The sequence below is a fragment of the Phoca vitulina genome, unplaced genomic scaffold (assembly GCF_004348235.1).
Source record: "Phoca vitulina isolate PV1807 unplaced genomic scaffold, GSC_HSeal_1.0 scaffold4, whole genome shotgun sequence".
NCBI classification, from domain to species: Eukaryota; Metazoa; Chordata; class Mammalia; order Carnivora; family Phocidae; genus Phoca; species Phoca vitulina.
In genome coordinates, this window is record NW_022589707.1 from 32,915,538 (window position 1) to 32,938,695 (window position 23,158).

Below are 23,158 nucleotides of genomic sequence, written 5' to 3' on the forward strand. Positions count from 1 at the left end.
AATCCAGAAAACTTGTAGAATTACAGAAATTCATTCAAAAGAAAGACTAAAGTCATGTTATATATATTACTATTTTGCCTAGAAGGAAAAAAAGACTGACAAATTTCATGTGTTGATTTGCATAGGGAGTATAGATTAAGCCATTGTACTGATCATTTTTTAAGTATAGAAGTTTTCCATTTTCTATCTGTACACCTGTACAGACTAAAAAGAAGAAAAAGCGTTAAGTTATCGAGGAAACTTCTATGTTGATTACTGGTCTAATTTCCAGTTGCTTATCTATCGAACCACACACACACACATACACACACCACACACCCGTAGATTACCTAAGTATCTTTCTGATATTTAGTTTGTACCTTAAGTGCGTAGGATTCAGGGTCCATTTTTTCCTTGCAAAAATTATGCTTAAGAGTCAAAAAGGAGATTAAAAAAAAAAAAAAAAAGGAGAGGGTTGAAATAAATGTTTAGAATGGGAAAAACAAGGGATAATCAGGCCCTGAAGAAAAAGGGGACATAGTTAATCCTGATTTGAAAATGGCTTTTTTCTTGCCTCATTTGTTCTGTTTGATAGGCTAGGGATGATCCTTAGACCAAAATTCAAGGTGTGGCTATTTTCTTATTATCAGACAAAAGCAGTAGGTATACCTTTCAGAAAATAAGATACATAAATTTAATAGAATAATTTCATTTTCTTCACAGTTTTCAAATTAAAGATTATAATTAACAAATAATAGCTTTATGCAATGTCTCTCCTTTTTCCCAATGAGGCCTAAAGAGGAAAGAATACTTGCTCCTAGCAAGCAAATACAACAAAATTATAATTAACAAAATCTTTAAGCTACCAAAATTTCTGAGGGAAGGAGGATAAGAAAGAGAAATTGTAATGTATGGTGATTAACCTAACATAAAAAAAAAAAAAAGAAAGTAAGAGAAATTACCAAATGGCAATCAAACAAGGCCGTATCAGGGTTTTCTAGTCAAAAGTAACTTCTGGAATATGGTCTGTGGTCAGCATAAGCAGCCCCATTGTTTATATACTATCCATAGCTCTAGAATTACAGAATAAACTTTTAACAATAAAATGAGAACCAAGAACATCATATTGTAAATATTGTATTTCTCTCCCTCACACACAATGTTGTATGAGACATTTACTAGTTTTAATATGTATCCATAGGATTAATACTCATATGGAGTATAATGCAAAAAGTGCCGAACTAAAGAAATAAGTCTATATGAAAACAAAAGCACACATTTCTTAGGATTTAAAAATATTGCACATAATAAGGTTGCACAGAAATTACTGGCTGTTTTTACAAACAGAATGAGGTATTAGTCAATCTCTAGATAAAGATGAGTGCAAAGAAGAGGAACCACACACACAAAAAATACATAAATTCATATAAGACCTACTGTGCCAACAAATAAAGAAATGTGAAAAGATGTATAAATTAGCTATGATTTCAACGCTACAAAATCATTAGCCAGGGACCAAACATGTAACAATCTCTTGGTAATATTTCAAAAGTTTTCAACTTTCTTTCAGCCTAAATGGCTATAAGCAATATAATAATTTCCTTTATTCCAATTTTACTACAGAAAGGTATGGTTCTGTGGTAAATATTAAATTATGCCTTTCTGAAGCTCTCAGTGGAAAAGATATGCTATCCTTTGCTGAATGACTCAATTACAGTTTCATGTACATTTAGCAACCCAAGTCAGAGATGCTGCAGAGCATGCAATTTTAAATTAGCAAAGGTTTCACTGCAAAAACCATTCAAGTTCACACAATTTAAATCTACAATAAGTTTCAAAGTTTACCCTTTAAATATGTATCAGGCAAACTCAATCTTATCTTGGTAATAAAACTGGCCACGCAAGTAAGCCCAAGGGCAGGTAGAGAAAAAAGACCAGGCAGAATTATAGTATCTTTTTTTAAAGAATCTTTCCTAATCAGGAGAATTAATAATTAGCTATTTCTCTACTTAACTGAGTGTTGTTGAATTTGTCAAAAAACATTTAAATACATTTAATATCTATATCAAGTGAAATCATGCACTTGTCAAAATAGTTCACAGAAAATTGTTTTGCATCAAAGATATTAAAGAAAAGTCAACTAGTTGGGTTTAGTGAGAACAAAAAATAGTGAACTACTGTCCTGAACAGTCAGTGTATGTAGTAACCATATTTCCTCTTCGTTGAGTGACAGTCCTGCAGTGCTTGCTAGATCCGTGGAATCTATTTTCAGTCTGTACTGTATGCCGATTGGTTGTGTCAAAACCACTAAAAGAAAACATTTTCTCCATATCTTCAAACATGTCATCAAACAGTCCACCTCCAAAAGAAAACTCCTGGAAATGATGTCTTTGTCTACTGGAACCATCCTGGCGTGTCTGGAAGTGATTCTCAAAATGCTTCTTGGACCGAGTGTTTTGGTTTTGACCAAAAAACCCAAAGTCTTTAAATAAGTCATCAAAATTGAAGTTAAATGATTGCTCAAAAGGACTTCCGCTACCTCTTTGTCCTTTACCGTTAGTAAAAGCACTGTGTCCAAGTGTATCATACTCTTTTCGCCTATTAGCATCTGAGAGTGTTTCATATGCTGAAGGAAATAAAAATACTTTAGTAACTGAAGATAATTAAAATTACATATACCCAAACCTCTTCAAATAAATGAATTCAACTCTCTATTTTAGGGAAGGATTTCACACCACCAATAAAGCCAAAACATTACAAACATAGGAAAAAAGTTAAAATGAAAGCTACAAAAGGTAGGGCCTTTGTCCTATTTGCTATGTAGTATCAGCTGTTAGAATAATGCCTGCTCCTAGTAATATCCAATAAATATTTTTAAATGAATGCTACCATTACTTACAAATAAGCATGTGGGAAACAATTACAGAGTTATTTTTCATATTATTTGGGAAAACCATTACTTGTATTAAATAACTTAATGGTCCGATATAACCAATTAAGAAGAATTCAGATTTTTCACTTCCTTACTAGTTGAAGTGTTTAACTCCAACTCTCTACTCAATTACCTCCACCCACCATTAATTACTGAACTCTCAGGAGGTGCAATTTGTTTTAGAACTAGTGTTAAATCAAAATGTTTCATTTTTCCTTCAAAGACAAATGTGGCTTTTAAATATAGACCAAGTGAAGAAAAAAACCAAAACAGTTCAAAGTCTATTTAAATTTTTTATACTTAGTATTTTTTATATCTAATCTCCATACTTAGTAAAAACTGTTCCATAAGTTAGCTTAAAAGTTTTGGGTACCTAAAATTCCTTTTAACATGGAAACAAGCAATTTCATAAACAATAGAAGAATGAAGTGATACATTTTCAACATTTTAAGATCTATGTGACAATAAAAATTTGTACTACCATTCATCCATCCATCCTGGAATCCAAGTAATTGTGATAAGAAGATAGTCTCAAGAATCTCACTTTATTTAAATGTACACCCCACTCTGCCACCCATCGTCACAGTATCTCCAAATACACACACTTCTTAGCTATCATTCTCCTTTACTAGTTAGTTTCTGTGAGACCTCAGAGATAGCCATTTACTTACCTTCTGCAATCTCTCTGAATTTTGCTTCAGCATCAGGGCTCTTATTTTTGTCAGGATGGTACTTCATGGCCAACTTATGAAATGCTTTCTTGATTTGGCGCTCTGATGCTGATTTTGGCACACCTAAGATATCATAGTAACTTTTTGATGCCAAAATTAATTCCGTTATCATTAATATGCAGATTGCAAAGACGAAAACTGACTGGGGAGTAGCCATTTCTAATACCCTAAAAAAGAAAAAAAAATTATCCATGCAGCTAATCTTAAGACTTTTTCTTTTAAAAGAAACCCAGTGAACTTTTAGGATACAAGGTATACTTAATGAAGTATCAAAATGTTAAGCATATAATATCTTGTACTTGTTCCCATGTTATTTTATTTTTACAGGCTTTATTACCTCTTTGCTGGTTGTAACCTTCTTAAAAGCAAATGTTATTCAACCAAATTGAGAAAAAAATCTTTCTTCGCTTTACCTTTTCACTAATACTCTGGTCATACACAAGTAGACACAAAAATATACTCAATGACTGTTTTTTACCAGTAAATACCGAAGACTCATCATTTGTAAACATTGTAAAAAGGGTGGAAAATCCAAATAATTTTTAAAAGGATATCAATTTTCCTTTCAAGAATTCATATTCTAAGAGGATTAAAAATAAAAGTAACTTCATGGGAAAAAAAGTACATTACCAAGGTAAACAGCCCAGTATGTCTGAATTGGTAATCCTCCCTCTCTAAGAAAGCACCAACTTCAGCTTTCATTTCGGCAAGGTCAGAAAGGATTGCAAATAGAGAATTTCAATATCATATTAATATTGACAATACTACTGAATGTAATGATTTTTTAATTGTAAGATCCCAAATATTTAACCAAAAAAAAAAAAAAAATGTATAAATGGGTTCTGCTAAGGCTACCAGAAAAATAAACTTTCATAGTCTGTACTTTAGATAAGTTAAATACTTAAGTTCAAACTTCTCCGTAGTCATTAAAATATTTCTCTAACCTTAAAGAAGTTTTACCTAAGAATTCCACTTAGAATTCTGGAGAGTACAGATTTAATGACTTGGGATGGAAAACGAATGTGATCCTGTTTTTTGAACTCTGTACTAGGAGTTCTTAATAACCTATGATGACATAACAAGGCTGACGAAAGACACTATGGTTTGTGGAAACTGCCTGCCTTCCTCTCCTGTGGCCTCTTCTGAGCCTAATTAGCAGACGGATTCCTGCTTTCCAAAGAGTTACTCATAGTCACGGGTACTAAAGATCAAGTACAACCCCTCGTTTAAAGAACGCAAACCGGGCGAGTACTGTGTGGACGCCACAAAGACTGCAGGTACTTCCCTAATCAAAGGGCCGGTCTAAAACTGACAGGGAGGCACACTACTGGTTTTTAATAAAGGTTACTCCACAGCTCAAGTTTATTATCTGACGCTTTTTTAGTAGGCCCACTTTCGTATTATACGGACTTCTCCTTCCCAAGAGGGACCCACGGGCCGGAGGCCTGGGCCTTACTCCCCAGAGCCGACAGCCGGCTGGGTTGCACCATCCAGCCTTCACCCCAAGATGACCGGTACTCGTCCTGTCCGTCCAGGCGCCGCCCTCGCGGCTGTTCTCTGCCGGGAGGCCAGCCCTGGGAGGAGCTGTCCGACGCCCGAAAAAGCCAGCGGCCAACACAAAACACAAAACGCCCTATTCTTTGGTTCCGTCATCTCCTTTTCCCTAAACCCTCAACACCACCAGGCAGCCTGAAGCCCTTGCGACGACCGTGGCGGACTCCGAGGCCAGGTCAGCCCACAAAGACCCGCCGAGGCCCTGAGGACGCTCTAAACACCCTTCCCCGCGACCCCGGCCTCATCCCTCATCCGCACCCTCAGACGGCTGCAGCTCCTCCGCAGAGCAGACGCGCCGGGAGACGACTGGCTGCACACAGCTGCTCGGCCCGGCCCCTCGCCCCGGTCTCCGAGGCCTCCCGTAGCCGGCGCGCGCCCCACTCCGGGTTTCCACACTGACCTAACGCTCCTCCAGCCGCCGCCGCGTCCCCTCTCAGCCCGCTCCCCACTGGCCGGCGGCCGCTGCTGCCGCCACCTCCGGAGAAGACCTACACGAAACGCTTCCCTATTGGCTCCTGCTTCCCCACCTGACCCTGGCGCCCTACGCGCACGTGGAAAACTGTTGTTGCCGCTCAGCCTGTGCGTCACTTCTGGCCCCAACCTCCAGAAAGGGCGGTGCTGAAGCCTGCAGAAGCGGAAGTGAGTCGACGATTGCGACGTCTTTCCTCTCGGCCTATTCCAGCGCAGGCGCAGTGGCTCGGGAGGCCTGGATTTGCCGTTCAACCTTCGTCAAGCAGGGCCCGCTGCTTACTCGCGGGCCCCGGTTTTGGGAGCCTCACCCAAGCGATGCCTCGCTATTGCGCAGCGATTTGCTGTAAGAACCGTCGGGGACGAAACAGTAAAGACCGGAAGCTGAGTTTTTATCCGTAAGTTGTCTCTGGAGTAGAAGCGTCAGCCTTACCTTTGGGCCACGGTCCTGTGGCGTCCGCGGCTAGGATTTGAGGTATCTGGAAATTCGTCCTCGGCTCTCCCGGCGTGGTTCTTCCCTGCGCGGGAGAAGGACGCGAAGGCTCGAATTCAGTTTACCTAGAAATTTCCTAACTGAGCAAGGTCACGGGGCTGGTGGTGAGGCATAGGGGCCTTTTTGGGTGTTAAATAACCCACTAAAAAAGTACAGTTTGGGGCGGTGCTCCGTGCTTTTCGGAGCGTTTCTCCACCTCAGCTGATCTCATGTCACTGAAGGACACTAACCACCTCTTAAGGTACACATCACATCTGTCAAGCGGAAGGTGCACTCAACAGTTAACTTACACCTTCTGTGAGTTAGTTTACATAGGTGTTCCTTAATTACATTTTTCTCCCGAGGAAACCGAGGCCTTTTAGAAAGTAGGTTACCTTGAAAGTTTTGTGAGAGAGCCAGGATTACAACCTGTCCTGCTCAGGGCTCTATATATACTCTTCGTTCGTACAGCGAACAGGGTGAGTGTTGTCCCGAATTACTACTGCCAGGAAATAGTTTCCGTGAAACCACAGAAGTACCCATTTTTATTTAGAAGAACAGGGAAGCGGTAATGTGTAGTAATGTAGAGTCCAGGCTCCAAAGCCGGACTCAGTAGCTTCAAAACCTGGCTCCACCGCTCTGTAGCTGACTGACCTTCTGCAAATTATTTAAACTCTGTATGCCTAAGATCTCTCACCTGTAAAGTGGAGATACTAATTGTACCTACTTCACTTAGTGTGTAAATAGGTAAAGCAGCACTTGACATTCAGTACGTGCGTAATATGTGAGAATCAACATATTTACAATATTTTATTTCCTTTTTTCTTGTTTGTAAAAATAATTCATTTAGCTCTAACCTGGCCGTCTTTTACTCTCTTAGATTTTCACCAGCTATTTTGTGAAGCCTGTTTTTCTTTAGACCAGAAGCGCTCTGTTGATGGACACGGTTGCTTTCCATTATCTTAACTAGTGGAAAAAAACCTGATAACCTAAAATAATTCACATGTGGCAGTATTTCCGGGATTGTTTCCCACTTGAAGCCCATGAGATGCAGAGAGAGAGTTTTAGGGAAATGCTAGTATATCAATAGCTGTGGCTCTTGAAGATTTGTAAAAAAAAAATCATCTGGAACTTGATGTAGCCCCATTTCCCAGATTTATTCGGCCTTCATTTTGGGGGGGAAATAACCAACCCCAGACTCCCAAATTCTTTAAATCTTTCCATAGTTACTGTTTTTAAGGAGGGAAAAATAATGTGAGAGGAAGTCAGTTATAAAGATTTTTTTCCTCAAAATGTGAAATTACTGAAAGTGGATGTTTTATGAGTTTATTTCCATATGTAATCCACAAAGTAAAAATTGAATCACTTTTATTCCCCTAATAGCACCAAACTTGAAGAATTGAATTTGTTAATGCTAACACTGTAGCAAGCTATACTGTATATTAATTTGAGAATTCAGCTTATGTACACATATAGTGTTAAGTTTATACTGTGATTATTTTATGCTTTTTGGGGAATTAATAAGACAGTGAAACAAAATTACAAAACAAAATGAACCACTGTAAAGATACTAAGTTATTTAGGAAACCTATTCCAGGAGGTTGCTTAGAGATTTACCTGCTGAGAAAGCATTGCAATCCAGTTACCAGCAAGGATATTCATAGGGTGATTTTTTTTTTTAATTGTTTGGTAACGTAGTATATAGGAACAATAGAAATAATTTGCAAACAGCATCCTTATACATGAGATTACATGTGAAAATATTGTAAAGGGCATATTCTCATTTTAGATGTAGCAGAAAAGGTATGAACTTTTCTATGGCTAACAGAATTCAGGTCTTCTGAAAAAATTCTCTTTGTCTTTAAATGCCTTTTCTGGTTATGTCTATTATATTTATAACCTGAATTCTTGATGTGTGCAAGGTTAAGGACTCTTCAAACCATGTGTGAACATTATATCTGTGGTAAGAATTTCCAAAGGTAGATCATCTGATTTTTCCATGTAAGGGTATCTGGGTTAAAAATTATTTCCTACAAAGTACCCATACTCCTTTTCCTTAGCATCTTAAAAAGTTACCAATATTTGCTGGGATGGGGGGGAGGCATGCTATTATAAAAGCATAAACTAAATGGTCTGGATTGAGAGGGAATGTATAATTGCTGCTTTTTGTATGGGAAACCTTAGGTTATTATTTTTAAAAAAAAATATGATATTAGATTGTTCTCATAAAATCATTGAAAGAAACAAATACTATTAACTGTTTAATACAGTTTTAACTGAAACCTATTTAGACTGGTAGGAAAAAGTTTTCTGTGAGATTCTGTCATTAGCCTAATTTTGCTTATAAAATATATTTCAGTGTGTTAGCACCAACTCTAAATAAAGGTTATTGTCAGCAAAGAACAACACATATAAAGAACTTTCTTTGTATTTTCTATTTGATTTATTTCATGTTATAAAATATCTGAGTGTTCTTTATAACATGTTTAGTTCTTGTTTCAGTTTTCTTTCAAAACTTGAATTTTAGGGTTCTCAGTTTAGAAATATTAGACTAAATTACATATGGGTAGAATTGAGGCTGATTGTGGTAAAGGGAATGGAATATTAGTAGTTTTATAAGATTTAGTATTCATTTTCAATTAAATCACTTGTTTGAACTAATTTCTTATTTTTAAAATGTTAATATAAATAAGAGCCTAAAGCTTAATACTTCCTTGAATTACAGACAAGACACCATTTGACTTGTAGTATTAGTATAGAATACATTTGAATGGGACTTTGTAATTTATGTAGTTCTAGGCAAAATATCCAACAAAATAAAAATAAAGTATAATCCACAGAAAATAGGAGTAGATTTTACCCTTTGTTGGAACACACATATTTTACTTGAAAGGACTTAAGTTATGTTTTACCAGCCTTTTTTTTTTTTTTTTTTTTTTAAGATTTTACTTATTGAGAGAGAGAGAGCGTGTGCGTGTGTATGCATGTGCAGGAGCAGGGGAGGGGCAGAGGGAGAGAGAGAATCTCAAGCAGGCTCCACACTCAGCATAGAGCCTAACATGGGGTTCAATCCAGGACCCCGAAATCATGACCTGAGCAGAAATCAAGAGCCGGATGCTCAACCGACTGAGCCACCCAGGTACCCCTACCAGCCATTCTTCTGAAAAGCTTTGCCTGCACATCTTATAGCTTAGTCATCTTTACTGTAGAGATGATGTAGTAATGCCGTGAAGATGCTCTTACATGGTGTGGATGGTTGCCTTTCCTTTTTTGCAGCACTCAATGCATAGGTTACCTGTATATGCAGTCCTGGAATTTGCAAAAAATACAGCGAAGTTTCCTTTTTTAATTTCAGGTTTCCTCTGCATGACAAAGAAAGACTTGAAAAATGGTTAAAGAATATGAAACGAGATTCATGGGTACCCAGTAAATACCAGTTCCTGTGTAGTGACCATTTTACTCCTGACTCTCTTGACATCAGATGGGGTATTCGATATTTGAAACAAACTGCAATTCCAACAATATTTTCTTTGCCTGAAGACAATCAGGTATTGGAGGAAGAGCATAGGGGAGTGGGGGATAATGCTGAGTAGGGTGGTAGGTTGCAGGGTGGCAGGTAATGAGGTTAAGGGAGGGAGAGGGAAAGGTGACTGCTGGGAAAAGATACTTAAGAAAAAGGAAGACTAATTGACACTTTTACTAAAAAGTATGATAATTTAAAAATTTTAAACCATTAAAAAGATTTAAACTGAAGAACAAAAGATAACGTGTACATAAATCATTAAGTTATTAATGTAAGTTAATGATCTAAGATTTTGCTAGTGGTCTTTGAGTGATCTGAAATATTTCCATCATATATTGAATATGCTTAATACTTTTTAAAAAACACTTTAAGGTGATTTTGAGTTGTTATATGCATAGAACATTTTTTAACTGCATTAATTTACTTGGCCAATATACTGCTCAAAGTTATAATTAAATATTCAGCACTGACTAAAAAGAGAATAAGGTTAGTGAGGACATCTTTAGAATTTGAAAATATTATTTTCTAGGAAAAAGACCCTTCCAAAAAAAAATCTCAGAAGAAAAAATTAGATGAGAAAGAAGTGTGCCTAAAAGCCAAGTCACAAGAATCATTTGCATCAAATGAGCTAAAGAAAAATACAGTTAATACAGATGTCCTCCCTGAACACACAGAATTACTTAATTCATCTACCTTGGTGAAGCTACCAGCTCCAAAACCAGAAAATATACAAAATAACATATTAACTCTTAATCTGGTTAAACAAGATATTGGAAAACCAGTATCTACCTTGGAAACATCAGTTACCCAAGACATAGATATAGGTGGTTTTCACACATCTTTTGAGAATCTAAATTCTACAACTATTACTTTGACAACTTCAAATTCAGAAGATGTTCAGCCATCTTTGGAAACCCAAGAAGTGTTTGAAATAACTACAAATCATCTTGCTAACCCAAACTTTACAAATAATTCCATGGAAATTAAGTCAGCACAGGAAAGTCCGTTCTTATTCAGCACAATTACTCAAACAGTTGAAGAATTAAATGCAAATAAAGAATCTGTTATTGCCATTTTTGTACCCACACAAAATTCCAAACCAATTAATTCTTTTGTATCTGCTGAAAAAGAAACCATGGAAATGGGAGATCTAGACATTGAAGACTCCTTATATAAGGATATAGACTATGAGACAGAAGTTTTACAAACTGAACATTCTTACTGCAGACAAGATATAAATAAGGAACATCTCTGGCAGAAAGTCTCTAAACTACATTCAAAAATAACTCTTCTTGAGCTACAAGAACAACAAACTCTTGGAAGATTGAAGTCTTTGGAAGCTCTTATAAGGCAGTTAAAACAGGAACACTGGCTATCTGAAGAAAATGTCAAGATTATAGAAAACCATTTCACAACATATGAAGTTACTATGATATAGAGTGTAAAGAGGTTTTAATGCTATGACTTTTATAAAGCTTTTTGTAGCCAAACCAAATTATGTGTAAAGTAAACTTTTTCCTGTATAAAGTTCCATCTTAAGCGAAAGTATTCTAACGTTAAAAACTGCATCCTGTTCTTGTAGTAATGCATTTTTAAAAAAAACTAGAGTTGTTGGGCTGTAGAGAAAAAGTTTCACTACTTGGTAATCTTCCAAATTAGAGTGAATAAATAATACGATTCATAAAATGAGAGAACATGGATACGGTGAAAGGAGCCCAGAAGAGAAATCAGGCTCAAGTATCAGTCCTGGTTCTACCATTGGCATATGACTTGGGCAAATTCCTATTGAGCCTCAGTCTGTAATCTGTAAAATAAAGGCACTTAAAACCTAGCCTGTTTATAGTTTCTTTCTATTAAAATACTTTTTTAATAGAAAAACTTTTTTATAAGGTAATATATACTTACATTATACTATATGTTGGCTAGTATTTGATGTTATTTACTATTGGATTATCTTCAAAATTGAATTCCGTGGTGTTTGACTTGTTGACTGCAGTTATTTGTAATAATAAAGGAAAGTACTCCTTTTATCGTTTTATTCCAGTTGAACTAAAATAACCATCCATTAGCCCAGTTCGTAGGAGGGGTACTTTAAACTTAAAAGAATGTGTATTTTGGTACCTTATATGTAGCTGACCATCATAATACATAGTCATTTAATCTTAACATTCTGTATTTAAGGTTGTAATTTATAAACCAAAAATTTTAATGAGGTTAATTTTTTAAAATCTATATATTACTATATTTTAGAAATCATAGCTTGTATCTATTTAATGTGTAGCTTTTTAAAGTATGTGCTTTTGTCATTTTTAAATTCCAGAATGATTGAGTAGTACTTGATATTATACATGCCCATTTACATACATTATATTAAAATTTATAAGCAAGAAATTAGATATATAGTAATGTTCTTAGACTAGGAAAGGAATGATGGTGATATTAAAAAAAAAGAAAGCAAAGACTTGGAGCAATAGAAATGTGAAAAACAATGATCTTCTAAAATTGGGAGTTAATATAATTAAATATAACTGATTATATTATTGAGCAGGTTCCTATCAGTCCGATTCATACTTTTCTCATCTTTTTTATAAAAAATACTATTACCTTTCTCAGAGGGTTTTGAGAATTCTGTGAGGTAACATGTTTTTGGTTCTGGAAAATGGGAGGTGCTCGATAAATATTAGTTGACTGCACAGCAGATAGTACACTAATTATTTTGTAAATGCATGGTGAATATTTTTGGCCACACTTTTGTTTTTTCAAGCTAATAAAATTAATTGGTATTATATAAATATGTACTAAATACAAAAAGTTGATTTAGAGATATCTTTATTATGTGACCATGGGAGGGGGAAAAAAACCTTAATTTTTTGCATAAATTATGTGCAGATAATTGGTAGAATTAATATGTTATTTTTAAGTATTCCCATGTTGCATTTTACAGTACTTCTTCAAAATAAATAGTATAGATGAGAATAACCTTGATAAGTCATTATAAAATAATGTTTCAACTCTGTTTTTAATTGTGTATATTGTATTTCCTCTTTGAAGTTGTAGTTTACTCAGGAATAATTTAACCTACTTGTATTTCTTTAAACTTAATAAATTATAAATATTTAAGATATTTTCTTGGCTTGCCTATACTCAGTTCAGGATGTTTCCAACCTGTTAATTTCTAAATATATTTGGGGGCTCTACCCAACTTTATTTCTTAGTTGGATTATTATAGGTTCTCTTAACTAATCTTGCCAATATTTTCAGTCCTTTCTGTATCTTCTATATTCTGCTGTCAGCTTTTTTACTTCAACTTGTAGATCTAACAATATCATCCATTCACTACTTACTTTCCCAGCTCAGAAATCTGAAATTACTTTTGAATATCTACAGAATAAAGCTGAGCTTGTTACCATATATTGATTTGCTTTATCCTGTGTTCTAGCCACACTGGACTACTTAGCATTTTCTGAACATGCCATGCAGGTGACTTTCTTCATCCTTATTTTATTCCCTAAATCCAGCCAGTCAAAAGTGAAGCTTTGGTTGAATTTTGTTTCCCTTTTTCTAGTCAAAATGGTTTTCTCTCTGCTCTTACAGGGCTTTGTTTTATAACGTAACAGTGTTTGCCTTATACTTTTTTATATTATGATATCTTTGGCTGTTCTTTCAACTAGATTGTAAGCTTTTTAAAGCAGGATTTTCATTGATCACTGGTTTCTTTGACAATGTAATTCGCTCAATAAATGGATGAATATTTTGAATTTGCCTACTTGATTCTTATCACTTAAAATCAAGAACCTTCTTAAAAAAAAAAAAAATCAAGAACCTTCTTACAAAATAGGTCCTTAATACCTTTAGAATGTTTAGGGAAAGACCTAGGTCTTCACATAATCTTTGAAACATTCTGTGTCTTCAATGGATAATACAATTTACCAAGAATCTGCTATGCCATCTATGAATTGATTTTCATGTGGAAGGCTATTCCCACCCCAAAATATTTTCTGCTTTCTATCCTATATAATTAAAAAGGAAGTAAGTCCAAATATGGCTACTGAATATATCTCATTCTATTTTCTCTAATATAGTGTGACTTTGTCACTCCCTTAACAAGAGGTGGAATTTATTTTTCTACCTTTTTTAATCTGGTGGGCTTTGTGAGTGCTTTGACCAATAGAATACAGTGAAAGTGATAGAGCCAGCTAAACTTAGACCTTAGTTGACCTGGCAGCTTTCACTTCCTCTTTGGAACAGTATCTCTTAGAATGCCAGATGCCCTATAAAATGTGTGATTACACTGAGACCATGCTGGAAAAGCCAAAGCCACATGGAGAGGCTCTAGAAAATGAGACCTCAGACACATTAGTGAAGAAGCCAACAAGCAACTCAGTTTCTATCACAGAATCATGAAAGACAGTAATTGAAGTCAACAGATATCTGGAATTAGAGGAGAGGGTGTGAAGACATGTTAAAAAAAAATGCAGTTGTTATTAACAAGCAGTAGTCATCCCACACAGCTTGGCTGGTGTCCCTCTTCTAAACTGTCAAAAGATTTGGAAGTTTATTCTCTAGAGAGGATGAAACAAGTTCTTCAGAAAAGATAATGGGCAGGGATGCCATACTGCAAAGAGGTATTAAGTGAAAGTTTATAAGCTGAATAGTGAGCTCCAACCCAGCCTGTATCACATATTTGGTTTCCAGAACAATGGCAACCAAGCTTATACCCTCTAGTTTTCTCTTGGGAATTTGACAAACATCATGAGAAAACCAGATTTCACATTGGAGGTTCCAACGGAGTCCAGCAAAGTCACTCTGCAGCAGTGATTCTTAACCTTTACTGCATCAAAATCACTTGAGAAGTTATAAATTTTTTCATTACCCAAACTGATTCAATTGGTCAGGTATAAAACCTGAGTATTTGTGGTTTAAAATTTTTCTCCGGTGATTCTCATATAGAGCAAAAGGTGAGAATCATTGCTCTGTAGTAAGGTTATGGAAATGACTCATCCCTGAGTACTGAGATTTTCATCAGTGTCCTGCCAACCGACAGTCAACAGTCTGAAAGTTAATATTAAAGATAACAAGTAGAAAGCAATTTAGAGAAAACACTAGAAGAAACGTTAGGGGAAAGAACCCAACTGTACTTAACATTTACTCAGAAGTATGTTGCATACTTAAAACAAAAACTATGTTTTTTAAAAGAGTATTAAAAAGAGCTCTAGTAATTTAAAGTGTGGCATTAGGGACACACCAAAGCACATTATTTTTAAAAGTCAAAACTTCAGACACAGAGGATCTTACTTCCAGCAAGGGAAAAACCAAAGGGGTCAAGAATAGAACAGCTTCAAATTTCTGAATGGCTACACTGGAAGCAAGAAGACGAGATCAATGATCTGAAAGTTCTGAGGAAAAAAGATTTCCAAGATAGAATTCTATATCCAAAGTCTCAAAATATTGTCTCCTCTGTATCCTTTAAGGCAGCTATTGGAAATGCATCCTACAGAAATAAGGCTATAAAAGAAAATCAAGAGAATGGCTTCTAAAGTTATTTCCTAGATGATCATTTATCATTCAATTGATCTATAGATTAGAAATAGGAAAAAGGAAATCCAAATCAAGAAGGAAGCAGAGGGAATTCCAATTTGGTAGTTAGGGGAGGTCCCAACATAACAGCCTGACCACAGGCGTAGAGAGCCACCAGTCCAAACTGGAGTAGGTCAAAAGGTTCAAGGATAGAGTTCTTCAAGAAGAAGAAAATTGATAGAATAACTAATGTGTTAACACCTTTAGAGGAATCTCACATATCTGGGGTAGAATTGAGGGTTGAATTAATAATAAATACAAAGAAAACTACATAAAATCAGAACAAATATTAACATAAAATATGTAGAAAGGTCAAGCCATTATATTTTAGTACACACTGTATTTACATAGTTGAAATCATGTAAATGCAATATAAACACTAATATATTAGGAGGATGGGTGTGTGTGTGTGTGCGTGCATATGTTTGTGCTGGGGCCAGGAGCAAGGAGTAGGATGTAATTAAAGAAAGCAAAGTTCTCATCAACCATAGTGGAATATCAAAAGATAATGCCTAAATGCAAAAACTTTAAAAATAACAAACATGTTGAGGTAAATAGGTAAATACATAAAGAATCCGCATATATCATTGGAAAGGCTGACTCAGGAGCAAGAAATGAAGGAGGACTGCAGTTTTTTGTAACAAGGCTTAGAGAGTACTGACTTTTTAAACATATCTTTTAGACTAATGGGTTCATTTCTATTTATCCTTTAGGACTATTATTTTATCTAGAAAGCCTTTATTTGCCTTTCCAAATGACCTTTTTATCCATTAGCTACCTTTACTTACCCCTCTTATAATAACTATCTTCCAGTATCATCATTGCTTCTTTACTTGTTCTTATACCCCCAATATAAATTTTCATACCTTCAAAGTGTAAACTTTTTACAAACTTTTAAGCTTCATTGTGTAGCACAATTTATTATTTATTTTAAGATTTTATTTATGAGAGAGAGAGAGCATGAGCAGGGAGAGACAGACAGAGAGGGAGAAGCAGACCCCCTGCTGAGCAGGGAGCCTATTGCAGGGCTCAATTCCAGGACCCTGGGGTCATGACTTGAGCTGTAGGCAGATGCTTAACTGGCTGAGCCACCCAGGTCCCCCTAGCACAATTTCTAATACAAAGTAGGAGCTCCATAAATATTTGTCAAGTGAACAACTGGTCACGTACTAAACCATACTTCAGGAACTATTTTGTTGGGTCTAATTCTGTCTCCACATTGAGACAGTCACCAGATAACCAATTTGCAGCTCCACGATGCATTATGCCCCCATTATTCAGGCAGGCTCTGTTAAATTCATTATAATGTAAATAATGCTACTTTTATTTTTAAATTTTTTTATGTTTGAAGATGTTACAGCATCCAGTGCCTGCAGTTTGCAATCTATACAGACATTTTCTGTTAATTTCACAAAGCTTGAGAAGTAAGCTTTGACATGTGTAATGCTACTTTAAATCTTTCATTGACATACTATAAATAGTACCTAGTAAATGTGAAGTAGCATTCCTTCCAGACTTGAGTTTTGTAACATGGAGTCTGAACTATAGGAAGTCTCCAGGAGGGTCACTAGATACCCTAAAATTTAATGCAAAATATTACATGTATAGACATTTTTCTGGAAAGAGAACCCATAATTTCTATTATGTTAGGAAAGGGATAAATGACTCTAAAAAATTTAAACAGTGCAATAATACCATACATTTTACATTGTGCCATAATTCATAAATCAAAAGCTCTTTACATACTTTATTCCCTAAGCACTCTGAAATAAAAAAATGGGAAAGCTTCTATTCTAGATTTGAATACACAAAAAATCCCACCAATTTAGCTATGTGGAGTAGAACTGGGATTAAAAAGAAAATCGGCCCATATCCAAAAGTGGGCTGGGTAAATTCTACACAGAATTCTTAAGAGTTTCAGACTGGTGTTACTTCATATTTTCTGAAAAATAAATTTTAATGATTAAATTACTACATAGACTGTCAGAAAAATAAATTCAGAGATTATATAAATACTATTTTGATTATTGGAAAATACTATTTAAGTTCAGTTCACTTGTTTCTTGGTTACTGAAATATAATTCAAAGTAAGAAGCAATGGGGCAGAAGCCAAGTTCAGAGGGAGCCTAATCTTTATTTCTTTCAGTGCATGGTTCAGGTTTTCCATTAGTAAAAATGTGTAGTGTTTTAATATGTACAACAGACTAGAATATCATAAATGTGAAGAGGTTAATTTTATTGAACTTGCTAACTTGCTTAGTCTAGGTGAAAATGAACTTACTGACATGAGACTAGAATATATCTGAACCATGGATGAAAAAGAAGTCAATCAGTTCAATGATGGGGTATTAAAATATGAGAGGGAGTTTTTGAGAGAATGAGGTGGAGGAGCAAGGCCCTCAATCAGATTTTCCAAATAATCCCCAGTCACTAAATAAGAAAGCATTCATCTATTCCTCTTTGGAATATTAAGTAATATGTTAAAGAGAGATTTGGTTTGCTTTGTTAAATTTGATGCTTTGGAGGTCTGAAACATCTTTTGGCATATCAACTTGCAGGCCACCTGCAAGTTTAGTTTTATTAACTTGGGAAGTGAGAAAATGTGAAGGGAAAATATGTGGTAGAATATAGGAGGGGCATAGAGCTGAGACTCATAAGACTGAAAAATCTGTCTTGCCTCAGTAATATAATCTAGTCTCCTTTGTCAGTAGGCAGAAGCACATTACTGGGTATCATCACAGAAATACATTTCTGAAGAAAAGTACTGTAATCAAAGCCTTTTAATGAGAAAAAAAGACAGCCAAAGCAGTCCAAGTCACACTGAGGTAAGCTCCTTCCCTAGCAATAGCAAAATACTGAGGATGAAGAGACACCTCTACTAAGAATAGAGAGTGGAGCATCTAGTTTTAACAAGTAATGTTTGGTGTAGAAAAAATTGCTTCCAAACTTAGATAAAGTGGTCCCACAGATCTCTCCTTTCTGTCTTCTTCTTTTGTTAATCTGGGCAGAACTGAAATAACTTCATGAGGGGTGGGTCCTAAGTATCACTGAAGAACCAGTTCAAATGTCACCTTTTCGATGTGGTCACACACACACACCAGTTAGTTGTTCACTCCTCTGTCTTCACAAACTCTTATTTATATCATTATAACTAGATCATTCTTAGTCGTAATTACCGCCTTACTTATCAGTCTCTGATATGTAAGTCTCTGCAAGTTACTGAGAGGTGGAGATCAACACTTACTCATCTTTGGCACTATGGAGGAAGAAAAAACTCTGCCTTCTTAGATTCAGTGTCTGGGCCTGCAAAACAAACTTGATAAAAACTAGATTAACCAGAGAAAAACAAACAGTTCATTCACACATTAACACAGGCGTGGTACATATATGTGGGATAACTCAGTGATGGGTAACTCAAAGGGCTGTTTAAAAATTGGGGCTAATGTAGCTTTTTTTTTTTTGGCAGAGAAGGAGAGAGAGTGTGTGTGCACATGTGAGAAGGGCAGGGGTGGGGGTGGGGTGAGGTGGGCAGAGGGAGAGGGAGAGAATCCTAAGCAGACTCTGTGCTGAGTACAGAGCCTGGCATGGGGCTCAATCTCACAACCCTGAGATCTTGACCCCAGCAGAAATCAAGAGTCGGATGCTTAACAAACTGAGCCACCCAGGCACCCCGCTTACATAGCATCTTAACAAAGAAAAGTGATAAGACAAAGGAAAAGGGGTTGAGGTCCCTAGGGATGGCAAGCTGTGAGAAGGTAAAAATATGGGGGAAGATAAGGATTGTTTTAGTAAGGGTTTGTATGTAGCTTACTTTGATGCTGATAAGAGTCTAGAGTTGTCTCTGGTGATTTGGAATTATCCTGCTCTTCCTAGTGTAAGAGAGAGCAGGGAGGTTTTTTTGTGTCTGCTTCTTCTCAGTTGTCTTCATCTGAAAACAGTCCTTATGTCGAAGCATGACATACTCTGAACCCCTTTAGCACCTCAATTCATTTTGGAAAAACATGATAATAATATGCTAACTCTTGTGGCTGTATTTGAATGATGGATGGTGGATAAAGTATATTGGATTATGCTTAGATCTAGTTACTGTTAAATGCTATAGAACACTAAAAAAGTATTTTAAATTGTTAGTCTCAAAGCCTATTCTAATTTTGTGCTGGCTCTTTTGCCCTAATGTGTAGCATCTCAAATTTACCTGTTAAAAGCAAATAGAAGAAGCTTAAGATAGTTAAAAATATGGATATCACTCTTTTCAATTTGAGGCCCCACCCAGAAAGTCGCAAAATATTTAATCCAAGGCTTCTCTTTTCAAATGCAATATGTAGAATGATTTAAAAATAAGTAAAACTCAAAAATCTAAAAATCCAGTAGTGCTAAAGGTAGCTTATTGGCCATTACTAAGTTTTCCTTATGTTGGATTTACCTAAGTTCTAAACTGAAATTTTTTAAGTCAAGCCTTTAATTCAATACCAGATAATTATCTTCATCTTGAGGGATTTATCTCTTGATTTGGATTTTATTTTATGAAGTTTAAACTCTACCTACATTTGTTCTATAACTTCAAAGAACTTCAAAGACATATTATTTCCAGAAGTGTTTGTTTCAGTCAGTCATGATTCTTACAATTTAACTGAGAGCATATTAAGTATACTTGGAGCTTTATAGAGAACCCTCCATTTGGCCTTACTGCCATGGAATGTTTGCTGCTAACTCCCTTAGAGTGACACACATTTACTGTTTATGATTGTTCTGGGAACTACACTTAACTATTTTACACTTAACTATTAAGAAAGTCACTTTCACTACACTTTAACACAATGTGGATTTTCTCAATGCTACATCTTAACGTGAATAATGCTATGCTTCATTTACTGATCTTCTTGAACCTTACATCAGTTCATTTTATGAAGCAATTCAACTATTTTGTCATTCTTAGAAATGTGTCTATTTTTTAAAATACTGCATCAAATTCCACATAAAATATGGCAAGTTACATTTCTCTGAGTAAGACAAAATGAAAAAAATATAATTTGGAATTATCTTTCCTGAGACGTGTGTCTAGCAAGTTTGATTCTTTCTTCCTCCTAAACTTGTTTTACTGCATTTCCTATGTGGGATTTAAAGAGAACCTGTAGAAAGTTTGTTTCACACTCATTTTTACAACTCCTTTGTTTTTTGGGGTTTTTTTGTCTTTTGTTTTTGTTTTTTTAGCCTGTGTCAATGTCCTTTTTTATTTAGAAGATTGAAAGCTTTGACCATGGATTATCTCATTTTCTTCCTTGAATGTTTGGTAGCAAAATTACCTGGGCCTGGAGTTTTTTGTGTGTAAAGAGGTTTCTGAGAACAAATTCAATTTTTAAAATAGAAACAAGGCTATTCATGGGTGCCTGGGTGGCTCAGTCGGTTAAGTGTCTGCCTTCGGCTCTGGTCATGATCCCAGAGTCCTGGGATCGAGCCTCGCATCGGGCTCCTTGCTCAGCGGGGAGCCTGCTTCTCCCTCTCCTGCTCTGTCTGCTTGTGTGGTCTCTCTCTGTGTCAAATAAATAAATAAAAATCTTAAAAAAAGAGAGAAACAAGGCTATTCAGATTTTCTTTTTGATCTTGTGTTTGTATTGGAAAGTTGTGTTTTTCAAAGACTTTGTTCATTTCATCTAAGTTACCAAATTTATTGGCATATAGCTATTCATAATACCCTTTTATTATCTTTTTGATGTCTGTAGACCTGTAATGATATCTATTCCTTCTTTTATTCCTATTATTGATTGACCCCTGAGTTAAGTATCATCTTTAACCTCCTTTACAAAAATAAGGCACCAGTGGTAACTTGTATAACTTGCTGGCTCAAGATGGCATGATTTGCTATTAGCCTCTGATTTGCAGTGCACTGTATTTTTCCATGTGTATGTTTACCTGAAATATCTCACAAAAATTTATTTGGCAAGCAGTCAAAACTATAACTGGGTTGAAAAATAATATGAAGGAAAATTCAGATCATGTAGGTCTTGGATACCCTTAGCTAGAATAATTCAGTATAGCTATCAAAAATACTTAGAAATATTTCAGACCTAGAATTGAAAAATTAAAGATCACAGTTGCTACAAATTGCAGCATTTTAAAGACAACTTTTCTTTTGGAAAGTAATCTTTTGGTGATGCACTGCTTAGCATTGGTCCCTAATCATCATGATTCTAGTACTATCATGATGATAGATGGCTATCATCAATTTTTTTCCCTCCCTGTACAAGCATGTCCTACTATCAAGAAGTAGCAGATAGGGGAGCGCCTGAGTGGCTCAGTCATTAAGTGTCTGCCTTCGGATCAGGTCATGATCCTGGGGTCCTGGGATTGAGCCCCTCATAGGGCTCTCTGATCAGCGGAAAGCCTGCTTCTCCCTCTCCCACTCCCCGTACCTGTGTTCCCTCTCTTGCTGTCTCTCTCTCTGTCAAATAAATAAATAAAATCTTAAAAAAAAAAAAGAAATAGCAGATAGAACCTGTTCCTCCCCTTGAATCTGGGCTGGCCTTAGTGACTTGCTTAATGAATAAAATGTGACAGAAGCGATGTTCTGGGACTTCCAAAGCTAGATAATAAAAAGCCTTGCAGCTTCTGCCTGGGCCTCTTACTCATCTTGGGGAAACCAGTTACAATATAGGAAGCTCACCATGTTCTAGAAGCCATGTGAAGGTGCTTCAGTCAATAGTAGCATTCTAGCCATATCCACCAAAGCACCAGACATGTAAGTAAAGCCATCTTGAACACTCCAGACCAGCCAGTCTGCCAGCTGAATGCCACTAAGTGACTTTAGTCAATGCCATATGGAACAGAAGAAGCCATGCCCAAATACCTGACCAATGAAATTTTGAAATATAATAAAATGTTTTTTTCAAACATTAGGATTGTTACACAGAAGATAACCAGAACAATGACTATTATGTAAATGGTGGCAAATATCCCTGCCATCTAGCTTTATAAAGACATAATGTGATATTCCTGATTAGTTGAGAAAGAGCCTGGGAAAATGCCACCCTCAAGTCTGCCATGCTAAGTGGTATATCCTAAGCAACTTCGTTCTCCTCCACAGTGCTAAGATGGGAATACAGTTGCTAAAATTTATACCAGTTCTTGCCAACACAGTTATTTCAATTTAATATTGTTAACTATTTCTGGTCTTCAGCCAGTACAGACTTGATTTTATGTTTAAGATACTGTAATGAATAGGACTTTCTGATTATTGGTTGTCATCTTGAAGAGAAAATAAAAACATCTTTATGTATAATGAAATATTTGAGTTGTAATGCAAGAGTTGAGCTTTGAGGTTTTGGCTAGCTCAGATTTCAGGATGCTTTGAAACAAATCTCTGTGATTGAATGAATCTGTAATAGAGGATTTGCTTCCTGAGAGAATTACCTCTTACTAGAGTGTTAAAAAGCTTTATGTTGGATGCCCATGTAGCCTCATGCAACTTAAGTTGCATGCATGCAGCTGTGTTAGCCAATAAGATCATAAACAATATAACAAAGGTGAATGTATAAAATAAATGTCTGCTAAATTTAATCAAATCTCTAGTGCTTTTTAAACAAAACCCTGGATCATAAATTACTTTTAGCAAAAGCCTAATACCTAATTTTGCTTGGTGAGAACTTAATTGGAAAGTGTATACAAAGTAATTGAATATGTCTATTGTGAATTTTTAATCTTCCTTTTTATTCTTTAATGAAGAATAATTGTATAGCAACAGAAAACACAGTCAATATATAAAGTCATTGATTCCTTTGCATGCAAGAATCATTCTCATTAAACAAACAAAAAAATGTAGAGAAATAGTTATCATTAAAGGATCATCTTCTTGGGGCGCCTGGGTGGCTCAGTCGTTGAGCGTCTGCCTTCGGCTCAGGTCATGATCCCAGAGTCCTGGGATCAAT

At 35.8% G+C, this 23,158-nt stretch overlaps 2 protein-coding genes across 3 annotated transcripts; one reads left to right on the plus strand and one right to left on the minus strand.

Moving 5' to 3' along the window:
• Window positions 1-1,993: 1,993 nt before the first annotated feature.
• Window positions 1,994-5,700, minus strand: DNAJB9 (DnaJ heat shock protein family (Hsp40) member B9). Of its 2 annotated transcripts, none has more exons than XM_032401757.1 (3): window positions 5,597-5,700; window positions 3,583-3,809; window positions 1,994-2,605 (listed from the first exon to the last, which is right to left on the minus strand). In XM_032401757.1, the coding sequence occupies exons 2-3, from the start codon at window positions 3,797-3,799 to the stop codon at window positions 2,154-2,156; spliced, it is 669 nt and encodes a 222-aa protein (XP_032257648.1). In that variant the 5' UTR covers window positions 3,800-3,809; window positions 5,597-5,700; the 3' UTR covers window positions 1,994-2,153. The 2 variants fall into 2 exon arrangements, with proteins under 2 accessions (XP_032257648.1, XP_032257647.1); XM_032401756.1 differs by having other exon boundaries at window positions 5,455-5,696.
• Window positions 5,701-5,850: 150 nt separating this feature from the next.
• THAP5 (THAP domain containing 5) lies at window positions 5,851-13,417 on the plus strand. Its single transcript, XM_032401758.1, has 3 exons — window positions 5,851-6,062; window positions 9,492-9,684; window positions 10,189-13,417. Exons 1-3 carry the CDS (start codon window positions 5,983-5,985, stop codon window positions 11,095-11,097), a joined length of 1,182 nt encoding a protein of 393 aa, XP_032257649.1. The 5' UTR covers window positions 5,851-5,982; the 3' UTR covers window positions 11,098-13,417.
• The last annotated feature ends 9,741 nt before the right edge of the window (window positions 13,418-23,158 follow it).